At 42.0% G+C, this 16,142-nt stretch overlaps 3 protein-coding genes across 3 annotated transcripts; 2 read left to right on the top strand and 1 right to left on the bottom strand.

Annotated features, from left to right (window-relative positions):
• Positions 1 to 13: 13 nt before the first annotated feature.
• aste1b (asteroid homolog 1b) lies at positions 14 to 4,328 on the top strand. Its single transcript, XM_034124317.1, has 7 exons — positions 14 to 105; positions 411 to 661; positions 878 to 1,144; positions 1,266 to 2,248; positions 2,360 to 2,591; positions 2,756 to 2,948; positions 3,525 to 4,328. Exons 2-7 carry the CDS (start codon positions 424 to 426, stop codon positions 3,844 to 3,846), a joined length of 2,235 nt encoding a protein of 744 aa, XP_033980208.1. The 5' UTR covers positions 14 to 105; positions 411 to 423; the 3' UTR covers positions 3,847 to 4,328.
• Positions 4,329 to 5,789: 1,461 nt separating this feature from the next.
• klhl7 (kelch-like family member 7) lies at positions 5,790 to 12,752 on the bottom strand. Its single transcript, XM_034124315.1, has 12 exons — positions 12,355 to 12,752; positions 11,738 to 11,840; positions 11,117 to 11,210; positions 9,704 to 9,828; positions 9,269 to 9,444; positions 8,788 to 8,962; positions 8,160 to 8,302; positions 7,746 to 7,986; positions 7,383 to 7,584; positions 6,875 to 6,972; positions 6,591 to 6,774; positions 5,790 to 6,459 (listed from the first exon to the last, which is right to left on the bottom strand). The coding sequence occupies exons 1-12, from the start codon at positions 12,481 to 12,483 to the stop codon at positions 6,288 to 6,290; spliced, it is 1,842 nt and encodes a 613-aa protein (XP_033980206.1). The 5' UTR covers positions 12,484 to 12,752; the 3' UTR covers positions 5,790 to 6,287.
• A 342-nt stretch (positions 12,753 to 13,094) lies between these two features.
• On the top strand, positions 13,095 to 15,327 carry si:ch73-345f18.3. The gene is made up of 4 exons (XM_034124281.1): positions 13,095 to 13,265; positions 13,976 to 14,054; positions 14,170 to 14,391; positions 14,497 to 15,327. Exons 1-4 carry the CDS (start codon positions 13,215 to 13,217, stop codon positions 14,883 to 14,885), a joined length of 741 nt encoding a protein of 246 aa, XP_033980172.1. The 5' UTR covers positions 13,095 to 13,214; the 3' UTR covers positions 14,886 to 15,327.
• Positions 15,328 to 16,142: the final 815 nt, after the last annotated feature.

The raw sequence follows: 16,142 nt of genomic DNA, 5'->3' as shown, positions 1-16,142 counted from the left end.
ACACGCCTTCGTTACACACCAAGGGAGCTTTATTTTGAAGTACAACATAACAAGGAAATAAGTACGTCGCCATACATGTAAACAGAAGTGAAGCAATTTGACTTGGTAAGTTACAGCTTGTATTTTGCAATGCTCTCGTTCCAAGATTGATTTTCTAACACTTGTTGGGAAATGTCCGGCATTTTGTTTATTATCTGCATTGTTTTGTTGCAGTACTTTCCGTTTTGTGTTGAATCGACCCTCATAATGCCTTTGAAAAACATATTTCCAGCTGTCTGTCGATCACATGATGATTTTGTTCCGTCGCATTCAAACCGCAGACTGCATACACCCTCAGACCAGACACAATACTCTGCGTGGCACTGAATCACCAGCAGTGAGTAACATCTTCTCCCTCCATGTCTTCCTAGGCCCTGAGACCCCATGGGTGTACATGGTCTGACCACCTATGTGGAGGGCAACAGAAACTTTCTCCAAGATGTGAAATTCAGGGACAGCCGCCTGGTTATTGATGGCTGCAGCCTGTTTTTCCGCCTCTACTTTAACTATGGTTTGGACCAGCAGCACGGAGGGGACTATGATGCATTTACTTGCCTGCTCTCCCAGTTCCTCTCTGCATTGGAGGCCTGTAACATCCAGCCATATGTGGTTCTGGATGGAGGTAAGGATGCACTCAGGTCATTCTTATAGGAAACTCAAGTATCATTACATGCATATTTAAATGACAGGATATTGTGGGATGCTCAGTCAAAGCATCATGCTCATTTTTGTTTAAAATAGATCAACAAGTTATTTTGAACCTGCTCCAATAATAGTTTTTTCTTCAGTTGACACACCCATAAACATTTAATTTAATTTCTTTGTTTGTTGTGATAAGGAATTGACCCCAGTGACAAGAAGTTTCCTACGCTGCGCCAGCGTCTGCAGTCCAAGATAAAAGAGGCAGACAGTCTCTCCCACGGCCGCAATGGCTCTGTGCTTCCCCTCCTCACAAGAAGTGTCTTCATTGAAGTCCTCATTCAGAGAGGGGTCCCTTTGGTCCAGTGTCCAGCTGAGGCGGACTGGGATATTGCATGTTTGGCTCACCAGTGGAAATGCCCAGTCCTGACCAATGACAGCGACTTTTATATCTTTGACTTGCCAGGTATGTAGCAACAGGATTCTTGTACCTTAACAAAATCAAAAAGACCATTGTAATAAATGGTAGCGATAGTATCTCACTTGATGTTTCGCTGTTGTTTCACATGTTGTTGTTGTTTCCCTAGGTGGTTATCTTCCACTCCATTATTTCCAGTGGACCAACCTGAACGGTAAAGCCTCTCACCGCTACATCTCGGCTCGTTGCTACACCACTACCGGGATCTGTCGCTTGTATGGGGGCATGAACCAGCAGTTGCTACCTTTATTTGCTGTCCTGGTGGGGAATGATTATGGCACTCCAAAAGATGCTGATGCACTCCTGGGTCTGTTAGATGCGGGTGTCTTAGTGAAAGGTGGTGGCAGGGGCAAAGGTAGAGCACCCGCTTCCCGCATTGAGGGCCTTCTCCTCTGGCTGTCTTCTTTTTCTAGTCCGGGGGAGGCCCTGGAGGAAGTGAGCAGGCTAATGGGGGAGAAAGATAGAGGACCAAGGGGAAAAAGCGGAGAGAAAGGTGGGCTCAGTTCACAGCTGTGGGCAGGAATGCAGGAGTACCACATCACGCCTCAAAGCTCTTTGGCTGGCTGGTTCTCTGGAGGTAAGACAGCTCCTGGACGACCGTCCTCTGGGATGCCAGAGTGCCTGTCGCTGGCTGCAGCGCAGGGACTGTTAGCTCCTTTGGTGGTAGATGCTATTGTGATGCGCAGGGTCCTTCTGATCCCACAGGTTGAGAACAGCAAGTTAGCCAGCAGCCATTGCAGTGCAAGCTACATACGCCAGGCTATATATGGGATATTAATGCAGAGAGGCCAAGATGTCCAAGCAGAGGATATGACGGCACAAGAAAAAATCAACCAAGGTACGAGAGGTGGGAGAGGGGGAAGGGGGCAGAGAGGTGGTCAGGTCGGCGGAGGTAGGGGACAGGGAGACATCTTACCCACACAACAGGGGGTAAATGTAGGGTTTAGCAATAGTGCAGCTACAGTGCACGCTCAGGGCTCTAGTTCCCCGATGTGTGTCGAAGAGTATGACCGCGTGGATCTGAACTTAAAGAAAAACATTCTAGAGGCACATCGGCTCAGGACCCCCCTACATCTAGATACACTTGGCCAGGTAAACACGACAACAAAAATAATGTTTTCTTGTTGAACTTGTTGTTTTTAAAGAAAATTGTTCATGTGATTTATTAAACCTTTCCTATTTATCCCGTCATTTTTTATCCAGGCTCCTGTGGCGGTTCGTCTTGGTGTACTGTTAGATGTCTTGGGGATGAAAGAGTCTGTCCTGGCTCCTGTTCCTCTCCACCTGAGGCTGGCTGTAGCAGTGATAGCTTTCTGGCGTCGAGTGGCCTCACCAAAACCCTCACAGCCCCAGGTGCAGGCTCTGGTGCTGGGCATGATTTACGGAGAGCTGTCCTCGAACAACCAGCCTGGAGCTACCCACTACCAACAAGCCAGTTAGTTGTGTTGTATATTTTTTACTATCACACCAGGTTACAAACACTGACATGTCATGTAATAACAAGGCAAACCGCATGCATACACAACTCGCATTTAAAAAACAGAACAAAAAATATTAAAAAAGGATATAAAAACATGTTGTTGCTATGTGTAATCTTAGACCCACAGCTAAACTGGGCTGCGGAGCGTCAAGTGTGCGCAGGGCTGGATCGGCAGCGTGTGAGGCCAGGGGAGCGACGTGGATTGGATGTTGGAGTGGCTCACAGTTTTAGCCAATGGCAGGCCTGCCTCTGGAGTGCGCTGTGTCTTAATCAGCTGTTGCTGCTGCCACTGCCTGAACCCCACATATCATGGTAAGGCACAATGAGAGATTGCATTACATTGCCCACCAATGAAAACCAGAGCTGCAACTAATGTGCTTTTTCTTTAATAATTCAGTCTATAAACTGTAGCAAATATGTACACATTGCCACATTTGTCATTTTCATCATAATTGTCTTGAAAGACACCACATCCATGACAGTTGAGGCATTTGCACTTATAGAGTTGTATGCCCAAATTACAATTACATTTTCTCACCTGTGTGATCTGGCCATGCAGCTAGTTTTGTTTTTATTTGCAGAGGTATTGAGATATTTTTCCCTGGAGATGTTTTCAGTGCCCTTATTGTGATTGAATTCTGTTGGTGCAGATTTATACATTGACAATTACTGAAAAGAAATCAAGAATAATTTAGAACCCTGTTATAAAACAGTACCTTGCTAAAGGGTTTTTTATCGTATTTTTCCCATAGGAATATATATTTGTAATCCTATTCACCTCATCTGTATCAGGTTGGACCTATGGTAAAACAAAACATTTTAGCAGATACCACCATGTGGAAAACAAATTGTAATTGGATTCCTTCTCTCCCTCTGTGTGTGTTACAGGTTGTACAGTGGTACTTTGGTGCACGGCCTGCTCAGGTACCTGAAAGGGGGCCAGGCTGCTGAATCCCTCCTAGCTGGGGGTTCCTTTTCAGTTCATCTTTACTCCTCCCTGCTGGACGCTGTGAGGAGCCGCGACTCCAAAACCCATCCTTCCTCTTCAGCAGCAGGGAGGGGGAAGAGGGGTGGAGGCCGGGGAAGGAGAGAGAGAGGGAGAGGAAGAGGGAGAGGGGGGAGAGGAGGAAGGGGAGGGGGGAGAGGGTCTGAGGAGATAAACAACAGGTTTGCCCTACTGATGAGCGAGGATGAGTCTGATGACGATTGATGAGGAGAAAAATGTACTGATCGATATTAAGCAGTCGTTTTGGGCCAAATAGGGGAGGATATTCCAGTGTTTTATTCATCACACTCAGGGAATGCTACAAGCAAAGAACAACACATCTTAATATTGACCACTGAGCTTCTGCCTATGTAATCATGTTGCATTTAATTAACTTAGTCACTAATGTTTATCTGCCTATCTTCTGTTGCTGACTCAAATGAAAAGATGTCCATCAAGCAAAATTTATTTTCCCCAAGCATACTCTTGCCATATTTTACCAGAGCTTTATTCAAGTAATATCACTGTAATTAATGCACGTTTTTAATGTGACAGTTTTTATTTGGTGACAGTTTTTAAAGGTGTATGGCAGCTAATGTCATTTTAAGGAGCAACTTGTAAAATCTAACTTTAACGCAGATGCCTTTATACTCATGAATTTGGTGCTTGACTTACTTATCTTTCTATAATAAAAAATATAAATCAAACTTATGAAGATGTTTTTTCAAAATGATAATAAGTCTGTGCATTATAACTATGATACCAATTGTTCATTATATCGCATTCACAATTGCAATATTGTCCACAATCGAAATCAAATCAAATCAAGTTTTATTTATAAAGCACATTTAAAAGCGATTTTTGGTCGAGCCAAAGTGCTGTACATGTAATAAAAACACATTACTACAATCACAATAAAAGACAATAAATTACAACAGATATATATTAAAAAAAAACACAAGGAAAAGTCAGGAGTCGTGCTCCGCTCTAACTAGAAGGCCAGAGCAGAAATATCACTTTTTATGCAAGCCCTACGAGGATGTTCACATGAGTAAGAGCTGACAGGCCTTGCATATTAAAATCAACTCCATTGTTGATTGTAGGCCTAAAGTGTCATCAAGTCACAACTTAAAGGGCCCATGTCATGGCCATTTCCACTGATCATAATTCCATTGTTGAGGTCTACTAGAATAGATTTATATTGTACAATTTTCCAAACTCGCATTGGTTTCTCATACAGCATCTCTGTAAACTACGTGTATTCACTGAATTTCACTCTCTGCCTTTAACGGCTCGTTGTAGCTCCAATAGCTCCAGCCCCCACCCTCCCTGTGAGCACAGTGTGCTCTGATTGGTCGGGACGTTGTGAATCGCGCTGAGCTCCGTGGAGGTGTTGTTTCCTTGTTAGCGATACACAGCCAAACACAGCCAAACTCATCCTGAGCACACACAAACTCACAGCCGAAGTAAAAACAATAAGTGTGGCTTGATATTGAGTAAGAAAAAGGTTGATAAACGCTGTGAGAATGGGTCTGCAGAGAGAATTTCGCCGCAATCCCAACTGTCTGTTATCAGCCTGCACAGGGAGGAGAAATCAGCAGAGCTCCCTGCTCCCTGCACACAGATGTGTGTGTGAGGAAGTCCGTGGATTGGTCAATTTGGACCAATCAGCGGGGGCTTAACGTAACGGCTCCGCGGACGTAACGTAACGGCTCCACGGATTGGTCCATTTCGTTCCGGGTACGGCATGACATCATCAAATCAAATCAAGTTTTATTTATAAAGCACATTTAAAAGCGATTTTTGGTCGAGCCAAAGTGCTGTACATGTAATACGAACACATTACTACAATCACAATAAAAGACAATAAATTACAACAGATATATATAAAAACAAAAAACACAAGGAAAAGTCAGGAGTCGTGCTCCGCTCTAACTAGAAGGTCAGAGAGAAGAAGTGTGTTTTTAGTGTAGATTTAAAAACCCCTAGGGTCTGGGCCAACCTCACATGGAGGGGCAGAGTGTTCCAGAGCCTAGGGCCAGCTGCTGCGAAGGCTCGGTGCCCTCGGGTTTTAAGCCTGGTCTTGGGCACTACCAGCAGCAGCTGGTCAGCAGACCTTAAAGCTCTGGCTGGGGTGTAGCGCTGGAGGAGTTCAGCTATATAGGCCGGAGCCAGCCCATTTAGTGCTTTAAAAACAAATAAAAGGATTTTTAAATCAATTCTGAACCGAACTGGAAGCCAGTGTAGTGAGGCCAGAATTGGGGTGATGTGGTCACGCTTTTTGTGGCCAGTCAGCAAACATCATGACCAAGTGTAAATTGTACTCTGTCAATTTTTTAATTGATGTTTACACCAAGTGCTGTAATCGCAAAAAAAAGTTGTATTTTTTTTGTTCATTTTAGATATCTTTTAATTGTAGTTAGACATCATGCCGTACCCGGAACGAAATGGAAGAATCAAATGGACAATGACGTATCTCCAACGAGGCGTTTTGGGGAGGTATTTTCTGTATTAGAGTTTTACTCGCTACAGGGTGTACTTTGAGGGTTTGTGACTCTGCACACCGTTTACATGCATAAAAACCTTCATAACACACAAGGGGACGGGTAATAACCGGAAAAGCATGACATGGGCCCTTTAAAATATAAATGAATCTTCCTCTTGTCCTACGAGGATGTTGAGGTTGAAGCAGATGGAGAGGTAGAGGCAGCAGCTGCAGCGTGTGGCTGAGAGTCTATGAGGTCCATGTCTTCGTCTTCGTTGACTCCACAGGTGTCGACCACACAGACCAGGCAGCTGGTGACGGGAAACGCTCGCACCTTGCTGCAAGATACCCACCTGAACACACAATAAAACTGACTTAGAGGGTTTGAAATGTCAAAAATATAGAGGAAATTTGATTCAGGGTTTAGAGTCATAAGTAGAATATCTACTTATTTATTTACGTAATATTTAGTGAATACACTGACCTGTCGGTTTCAGTGTGGTACTCCAGGACGTGTCCGAGCCGCCCCACACCTTGAAACCCTGCCAGCACATAGATGATGTCACCGACCACTGCACACTTCACTGTTATACCTCGCCACGGCATCGGCGAGGCGGCACGCCACTCATTAGTGGCTATGTCGTAGTATTCCACCGAGTCAAGTCCACCTGTAAAGAAAACACAAAAACTCCATAATTCAGAGGCCACATATGCTCCAACTACTATTTCAAATAGTAGTATAACATAATTATAATAACGTGTTTGTACCCAGTGCCCCCTGCCCTCCAACAGCATAGATCCTGCTGTTGACCACCACCAGCCCATGGTTCTTCCTGACCTCTCTCATCTCGCACAGCTCCCTCCATCTGAGGACAGAAAGATGGAGACAGACACAGGGGCACATATGGGATTAAGGAAGAGTGTAACAGAGAACAACACTACCGGATTTGAGCCCTTTTGGGTGCATGTGCATATTATTATTGTGAGGTACAAACTTTGAAACTCAAGTTTCTTTCTAATAAAATGTATAGTTTTGACTGGCATGTCTCCCTGCTTTTTTTGTGGAGAAGCTTCTTTGACCTCCTGGCCTGATACAATCTTTTGAAAGCACATTAGTCAAAATAAAAATGTTGCTCTTGTCAATTTGAACTAGTGGCTGTTATCATTTCTACTGAGACTTTGGGATTCTCACCAAACAAAATCGATTTGATATTGTTATGCATATACTTTTCCTCCGTTTTACTGTATAATTCTGAATCATTTTTGTGTGACTCACTTTTGAGTGCTGGGGTCGTAAACCTCACAGTTATTGAGGACCCTGCCAGATATGTTGTTGCCCACTGTGCCTCCACACACGTATATGAGCCCGTTGGCCTCCACTGAGCCGTGGCTGCAGCGAGCCAACAGCATGCTGGTTTTCACCTGCCATGACTCGGTTCTTGTGTCGTAGCATTCAAAAAGGTCCAGGGCAGAGCTGCCTGCGGACACACACATGGATCATGGTTAAATACTTTCATAAAGGGATGACTTTCTACTATGGAGAATTCTCAACTCCACTATCCCCAATACAGTCAGTAAACACACAAAGCATCCAAATTCCCAGGATTCAAGTCCACCCCTTCGACCCGCCTGTACTCACCGACTTCTGACCCCCCAGACGTGTAGATCTTGCCCTGTGAGGCACAGGCAGCCAGGCTGTCACGAGGCGTGGGCGGCCCCAGCTTGGAGTACCAGCTGTCCTTTAGGACGTTGTAGCAGTCCATGCGCTTGATGGGGAAGAGCTGTGAGCCCCCCAGGATGTAGACCACGTTGTCCCAGAAAATAGCTGTGGCATCGCGCCGCTTCTCGAAGGGGCAGCGGATGTCTGTCCATGAGGAATCCTGCATTAAAAGCCAGATTAGAAATTAAACAGTGTGAACTTTTATTTCCATTGCCCTAACTATATACAATGATATAGCTGTAATGCTTGTTTTTGCCAAAGTCTTGGTTCTGAAATTGAAAAATGTACTGAACAAAATAATATACACCTAAAATACATTTACTGCCTTGGTACCTTGGGGTTGAAGTAGCGGCAGGATTGAGGCTGGGAGCCCCCGAACAGAGCGATGCGGTAGTCGTGCTTCTTGCGTCTCGGTCGGCTGCTCTCTCCCAGATCCTCCCTGTCCTCCAGGGACAGCAGGTGGTAGCGCATCCCACCTGGGACAAAGGCATCAGGGGTTTTATTTTTGGTGTGTGTACGTTTTGACATGCTCTTTTGAATCAGAATCTTAAATATGAGATCATTTAAGACTTAAGGGTTGGGGATACAGGTGGGTTAACACCATCTTTGGTGGTGGCACACATTTTAAACATTTGCAAGAGCCCTGCCAAAAATAATTTTACCCTCAATAATAATACATATTTTATCTTTCACTACTATAATAGAGTATGTCGAGATGGGTTGCATCCAGTGTAATGTAATTGTTCTACACCTAGTAGACAATGTGACCCTTTACTTATTACACCAATATTTTTGCGCCCCTTTTTTTGAATAAGCTACAACCTATTGTTGTTACATTATTGTTACTAAGCTTACACTTTTATCCAAAGCAACTTGATTGTACGTTTAGCAAATTAACCACCCAAACCATAGCGGTCTATTGTGTGTAAAAATGTATGTGTTTCTCTCTCTTCCTACTTACTGATGACCATCTTGAGACACTTCGGGTCGTCCTGGATGAGGGGCTCAGCCTGCACCGTCTTTGAGAGGAAGGTTTTGGAGACCAGAGGAAAGCGAACACACCCCAACACTTCCACCATGTACTGCTGTCTGTTACACACATCGTACTTCAGCCATCGTACTGCTGCGTCATAAATCTGAACACCAATGCAAAAAACAACAACATACAGATTATTGCTGGCATTGTTTTTGCAAGAGCTATGAGTCATCTTTGTCATGATGTGTTGAAACCATATTTGTTTGGTTTTCCGAGTTGTTCTTTGGATAATTAGCATGTATTGCTTTTGTTTTTTAAATGTTGTTAGGGACTTATTATTTTGCACTAAAGATAGCCAACAAAGGTACATCTATATCAACAACTATGATATGTTAAAAAAAAAAAAACATATTCCTAAAAATAATAGCACAAAAGATATGAATTCAAAGGATGTGTAGAAGTGTACCTGGGCCTCAGCTCGGATAGTGAGCTTGTCCTGGTGCAGTAAGTGTGTGAGCTGTTTAACGTCCAATTGCAGAAACTCATCCAGTTTGTAGACTTCAGTGAAGTGGAGCTCAAAGAAGTCGTCTGCTGCAGCCTTCAGGTCAGAACAGTCCATACAGTCTGCCAAGGAGGAAATACCTGCAGGAGGATAAGACAAGGATCAATCACTCCAGAGTAACATGATGGGGCAGGACGCAACAAAACACATGTGTAGGACAGATAACTTTAATTCTACTTTTCTAGAAAAAGCAGCTGGAATAGTGTGCACCTTAGTAATATAAGTGGTATTGATAATTGATGCTGGGGAGTCCATAGATAAAGCATCAAAGGGCTCAGCAAATGTTGAGGTCACAAACGATGATATGTGATTTCACCTTGATTGTATTTACGTTCTTACCAAGGCAGTTTGTTGCATCAATTTGTCCTTTGAGGAACTCCACACACATCTTCTTCACAGGCTCAATCTGGTACTGGTTGGCTGCATCCAGCAATGACTGGACGTTACTGCTGTTCACAGAGATCCTGGCACACACACACACACACTTCATCATTAAAAGAGATGCATGTGGCTGTTTTGAAAGCAGTTATGATTAGCATCACCAGAGGCCTGTACTACGAAGCCGGTTCAACCTAAGCTTGATATGTTTGAGTTACCCGGCTAACCTAATCCAAAACAAACGCGCTCTCGCTAAGCTGTCCTACAATGCTGGTTATCAACTTGTTAACTCAAGCCAGCTTTACCCTATCTAGTTAGGTACGCATTCACATGAAAGGCGTGGTATTTGGAGCACTCGACCAATCACAAACATGGGCAAGCGTGCTGACAGCGCAGCGCATCATACTTCCTAAATGAAAAGTCAACTATAATTAGACAAATATGAAGACGTTAAACTTTAAACATCCATGACTTAAACACTTTATCCAGGATAAAAGCCACATAGTTGCACCTGCAAGGTGAATACAGCTGGTAAAAGAAAAAGTGTTTGAATGCGTACATTAACAGGTTTATGATATCACTGCCCCGTCTAAGACACGAGTGGATCTGACTTTAATTACATTTGACTCAAGTGTTTCGTCAACTTAATGTGTTGCTTAAAATAATACTTCTGCATACAGTATGTGACACTGTGAGTGTTGCACGGCCAGATACGGCTCAAGAAGCTGACTCAGATAAGGAAATATATGATACATTATGATGTGATATGATGTGATATGATGTGATATGAATGATAATGGGACACATCGACGTCTGCACTCACAGTGCCACGGACTGTACGTAATGTTACTTTGATCCGGTTACTTATGTTGTGGCAGATATTTAAGTAAGCTTTCTTAACGCTAATGTTATAATAGTCAGATTGCTCTGAAGATGGGAGGTGATATTCTATTCATTTTCACGTTTACACAGTCAGTTGATTTTTGCCGGCCGTCTTTCCTGCAACGGCAGTCTAAACTGTATTTCCTTTCTCCTGTAATATGACTTGATCGCTTTAAACTCTGCACACTAGGCTCTGATTGGTCAGCAGGTGGTGCTTTCACTGAGTTGATCTCTTATCCTGGAACCTAACCTGCTCCGGACCAGGCTAGCCGTTCAGCATAAATTACCATGGAGATCTAGCCCGCTAAGAAGTGAACCAGCGTCGTAGGACCGGAAACCCAGAGTTTTCTCTGAAGTTAGCTCGCTAAGCGAAAATCCAGCTTCGTAGTACAGGCCTCTGGTCACATTACATTTTAAGTTGCCCCATATGCCTTAAGCCAATACTGCTATATTTCACAATATACTCTCTATACTTTTAGCCAAGACGCTTACCGAGCTGTGTAGATAAATTCAATCAAAAGCTCAATGATCTCCGGCTCAGCACTCCTGAGCTCCACCTCGTGGGAGGTCGACTCCATCATTCTGGCTAGAGGTAAGGAAAAATAGATTTAGATTTCAATGAAAACAGAAACCTACCAACAATGCATGGTAGATGAAGTTTCTTGTTATGCCTAGCAACAGCTTGGAGACCACTGCTTAAATAATATTGTGACTTTCCAAAAATATTATCTTCCATTCTAAATCTCATATAGCAACAGAGGCATTTTATCACTATGTTTTTATGTTGCAGAGGTACATACGATAAATGCAAACCAGACTAAAACCAAACCACAATAATAAAAACATACATGGTTATATAAACAAAACCAAAAACCAATTCAAAACCAAGAAGATATGCATTTAAAATTGGGAATTGTCTTAGCGGTAATCACAATGTAGGCTTTTTGTTGAAGCACATTCTAAGTATGCGGAGCATGTTAACGAAAGCCAGTGTTTTGGCACAGCAGGCAATGGTGTGTCCATTAACTATCTCCAGTAATATCTTGGGCTAGTTGTACAAAATATTAAGTGGCTGTCCTGTCAAAAGTTCTGTGTTTCGTTGTCGACACTTACTGGTAAACATGAGACTGAAGAAGTGGCTGGCAGCTGCCAACACTACCCTGTGGGCATGAAAGTGTTTCCCCTGAACCATCAGGGTCACATCGCAGAGGGTACCCTGAAGAGGAAAAGCAGTCAGAATTCCCTATTTGTCCCGCAACGGGGAAATGTACAGCATTACAACAGCAGAAGTATAGTGCAGATAAAGTAAAGAAAAAAATGGTTTACATATTAAATAAAAAAGACAATAATTAAAAACTAATAACAGATAAGTACACCATGGTAAAAATAAGAAGCAATATATATATATAAAGTGACCATATTCAATTAAAAAGGTTACTGGTACTGTTTACAGATTGTAAATACATTTAAAGAAAAAGAAAGTGTGAATTGCACGAGGGTATATTGCACATGAGTGTATATTGCACAAAGTGTCACATTTACAGGCAGTGTTATTGCAGTCTATATGTGTGTGAAAAAAGCACACACAGTTAGAAAGCATCAGGACGGAAGGACACACTAAATGTCTCATGTCAAGCCCTGACACACTCTTGTTCTTTTGACACACACACACACACACACACACACACACACACACACACACACACACACACACACACACACACACACACCTGTTTCCTTAGGTTGTTCATGACTGCCATGATACCGGACAGCTGTCTGTATTCCTCCTTGATGGCACACTTCCTCTCGCTCCTCTTCTTGGCGCCTGGCGACTTCTCTGGAGAGGCCACCCCCGTCATGTCAGCCAGATTAATGTGATCTGTTCTATGAAATGTAAACTCTTTCTGCACCACGGCCAGCAGTGTGTGTCGTTGCAGCCTCTTTGTTGTCGCTCAGCAACTGATTAGCAGGAAGCTTGTTGTTTTTAAATAAACTAAAAAAGCCGAAATGTGTCAACAGCTTCGACTCTTAGAGATAAAATCATAAAACATAACTTTCTGTAGATACAAAATGATAAACATAGTATATTTGTTAAGCTACAGCTGCAGACTTTAGCTTGGGTTGTGGATGTTCTTCTTCTTCTACGGTTTGTGCTTTGGTTGAAGATGCTCGCCTTCGCCCCCTACCGTCAGATGTGAGAATGTACACTTTCACCTGCAGGATTGCGGAACTGATTTGTTCATCAATTAAAATATATTTTATTTTATTTTAGCGGGCATTGTTGGGTTTTCACAACAAAAATACTCAGAGCTATTCAAGCCCTTGGAAAGACACATTTTAGATATCCAAGGATCTAAAACAGCCAATAGCAACAACAGCAGAGTTGTGTTGTTGATCTCGCTACAGCTCACCTGTAGGTGCACCTGTCTGACATGCTCATATCTGTGCACTTCTCCACTAATCATAACCAGGAAGAAAAGTTTTATAGAGTCGCGTGACGTTGGCGTCAGTTGGTATGTGCAGACTCCAAATGCATTGTCAGAAATTACTGACCTGAAATCAAATTGAGAGACCCCAGAGCTGCAGGAAAATGCTCCGTTTTCTCTGCTGTTGCTTCTCAAGTGGAGACTCCGCCGACGAGGTTCGTGTTTATTGACTTTTATGTAAATGTTAATGCCTCCTATTCGAGTTCAAACGATTCACTTGATCATTGTTTTGCTGTTGTGAGATTAATAGTTTGAACTATTACTACTTTTAATGTTAAAATGATGGGGACTACTCCCTTTATAAAGATGTTATGCTTTAAATAATAATGTATTGTATATAATTGTCATTGGATATTCCATGTTAAAGTATTTTCATGGTGTATCACAAGACTAGAAGACTCATTTTCAAAAGCAACCAATCTTAAATAATGTAATCGTAAATCATGCATGTCTCCCTGCACAAATACAATGTAATAAACAACAACAAGTGTTAGCCTGTTCTTTCTCTCATAATAATAATAATAATAATAATAAAGGTATATTTTAAAATCGTGAAGACATTCATTATTGTCCCAATAAAATACATTTGCCACTATTATTTAGATTTTTTTTCACACATAAATTGATATTGTCCCATCCCTTTATACAATAGAACTTGAATGTATAATAATGTCTCAATGATTAATAAAGTAGGAAACACATTTTTATATATATATTTGTTTTCCTCCAAAACATTGGTTGGTGCATTGAGTTGATAACAAAGTCATTACAAGTGTCCAGCCTTATTAGTGCTTTGTGTGTCTTTCTAAAAAGTGCCAGTAAAATAAATGTTATGTAAAGAAAGCGACTCTGCTTTATATTTTAGAGACAGCCTCTCCTGCACCCTGGACCATCGGACCTGAATGAAGCTGGATCAGCCAGGCAGAGCCGGTCAGCACACAGTGGTACATTTCTTTCAGACCTTTACACTTCCAATGCATAAAACTATAAGTGAACTGGAACCACATGTGTTCTTTTCTGTGTGTCTGTGCCTGATGTGTGACACTCTTTTCCCTCCAGATGCACAGACCGTAAAGCGGATTGGCAGGCTGGTGATGAGGCGAGTGTGTGTGCCAGAGTTGGACCAGAGGTTTTCTGACATGGCAGAGACTTTCAATGAACAGCACGAGCGATATGAGGCCATGGTCCGAAATATCAGAAACCTGCGCCAGAGCTACAGCTGTAACCACAATGATACCCTGGCTTTAACCGAATGTGTGGGGATGATCAGAGATGAGCACGGTAAGTGACACACTCCCTGCAAGTGGAGGAAACTTGATGGCAGATTTCCCTTGCTTCGGTTTTCTTGCTTTCTGTATTTTAATCTCCATTACTCTCCACTTCCAGAGGCCAAGTACAGGGTCTCACTTCAGATAAAGGGATACGAATTTTCCCTAAATGTGGTTCGTGTGGATGAAAGTGATGAAGAACCACTGCCTCCACATTTGCAATTTGCTCAGAATGAAGTGAAGGGCATTTCGGCGAGTGCCAAAGCCACCATCTCAAAGGGCACCACACTTCAAGAGTTGATTGGCTGGCTGCTCCGTAGCAAGGATCAAATGGCTGAACAAGTGAAGGGGGCTGCAGCAACTTACCAGGAGCATGGCAGGCTGAGTGAGAACCTGGAGGAGAACCTGAAAGAAGTGAGGAGGGCGAAGGAGTTTGCACTAGGATACAGACAACGGGCCGGGGAGGTCTTCACTGAGGCTGCACAGATAGCAGGGGCTTATCTTTAATGTTTCTTTTTAGATGTCCACTTTAAATCCACCATTTACACAACATTTACAGGATTTAATACAATAAGGCACACACAGAACAGCATGCATTTAAATAATCAAAGTCTTTGCTTTGCAGCATCTTGCATCACCTTTATTATCAGTACACAGAGTTTTACAATGATATCTTTTTTTAAATGTTTTATAACTTTTGTATAAACAGTCTCTGGTTTTGGAGACTTATTTTTATATTTAAATGATGATGTCTGTAGAATGACTTACATTATTTTCCTTGCAGGGTGTAATCTTACCCACTAACATTAGGTGGCATTGCAGAATCACTTTACATTTCTAAAGGTTGCACCTCAATTTATATTCCTCCAATTATTTTGTTTCTCTAAAATGCACTACATGAATGTAAATTCCCAATATTCCAATACCAATAAAAAACCTATATTACACACTTTGTAGACTTTTTTACCTGATTAGACACTTGAATTTGCAACATTTGGGGCGGCAAGGAGAGATTGTTCTTTGGCTTTTCTAAAACAGGATAATTGTGAGTGTGACTTGCATACAGGATTATACATCTCTTCTATAATGTACAAAGGACAGCACAGAGTGCCCCACAGATGCAATGGCAATAGGACATGAGGCAGATTTCCTGATTATTATCCAAAAAAGCCCATGTATTTATAAACTGATTAAAACCCAGCTTTCCATCTGTTATTTGCATGAAAACACAGGGTCATATGCCATCTTGATAATTAATTTTGGAAAATCCATTGTTCTAGAGGTCATTGTCAAGTGGTCATGCATTATTTATCCGTCAGAGACATTTTTAGAGTCGTGCTTTTGCCATAATCTTTACAGGTTTATTTTTCATGAAATGTGTGCAGGATGGTTTGCTCATTTCTGAGAAAGTTTGGAAGTTAAAATGTAATAAAAACATAATTATATGTGTTTATTAAAAACAAATATAAGTATGACCATAATGACTTTGATTCCATGTTTGTTCGATGCAATGCTTTTTTAAATGTTACAAATTATGTTTACAGTTTAAATCTAAATAATATATTTTAATTAAACTAATTGAATACATGTATTGACTAATCATTTCTCAGCTGCAATGTATATGATTCGGTATAATGATTTGTTCTTACAATAATTCTATAGTAAAACATGTCAATAAATAACTTTTTTGGTGATCAATAAAAGCATCAGTGGAAGATAATTGCTGTCAAAGAGCAGTGACTGACAGCGACAACCTACCTCGGT

The sequence above is a fragment of the Trematomus bernacchii genome, unplaced genomic scaffold (genome assembly GCF_902827165.1).
Source record: "Trematomus bernacchii unplaced genomic scaffold, fTreBer1.1, whole genome shotgun sequence".
In the NCBI taxonomy this organism is placed as follows: Eukaryota; Metazoa; Chordata; class Actinopteri; order Perciformes; family Nototheniidae; genus Trematomus; species Trematomus bernacchii.
Note: the sequence above shows the minus strand (reverse complement) of the source record. Positions and strands in the feature narration are given on the sequence as shown.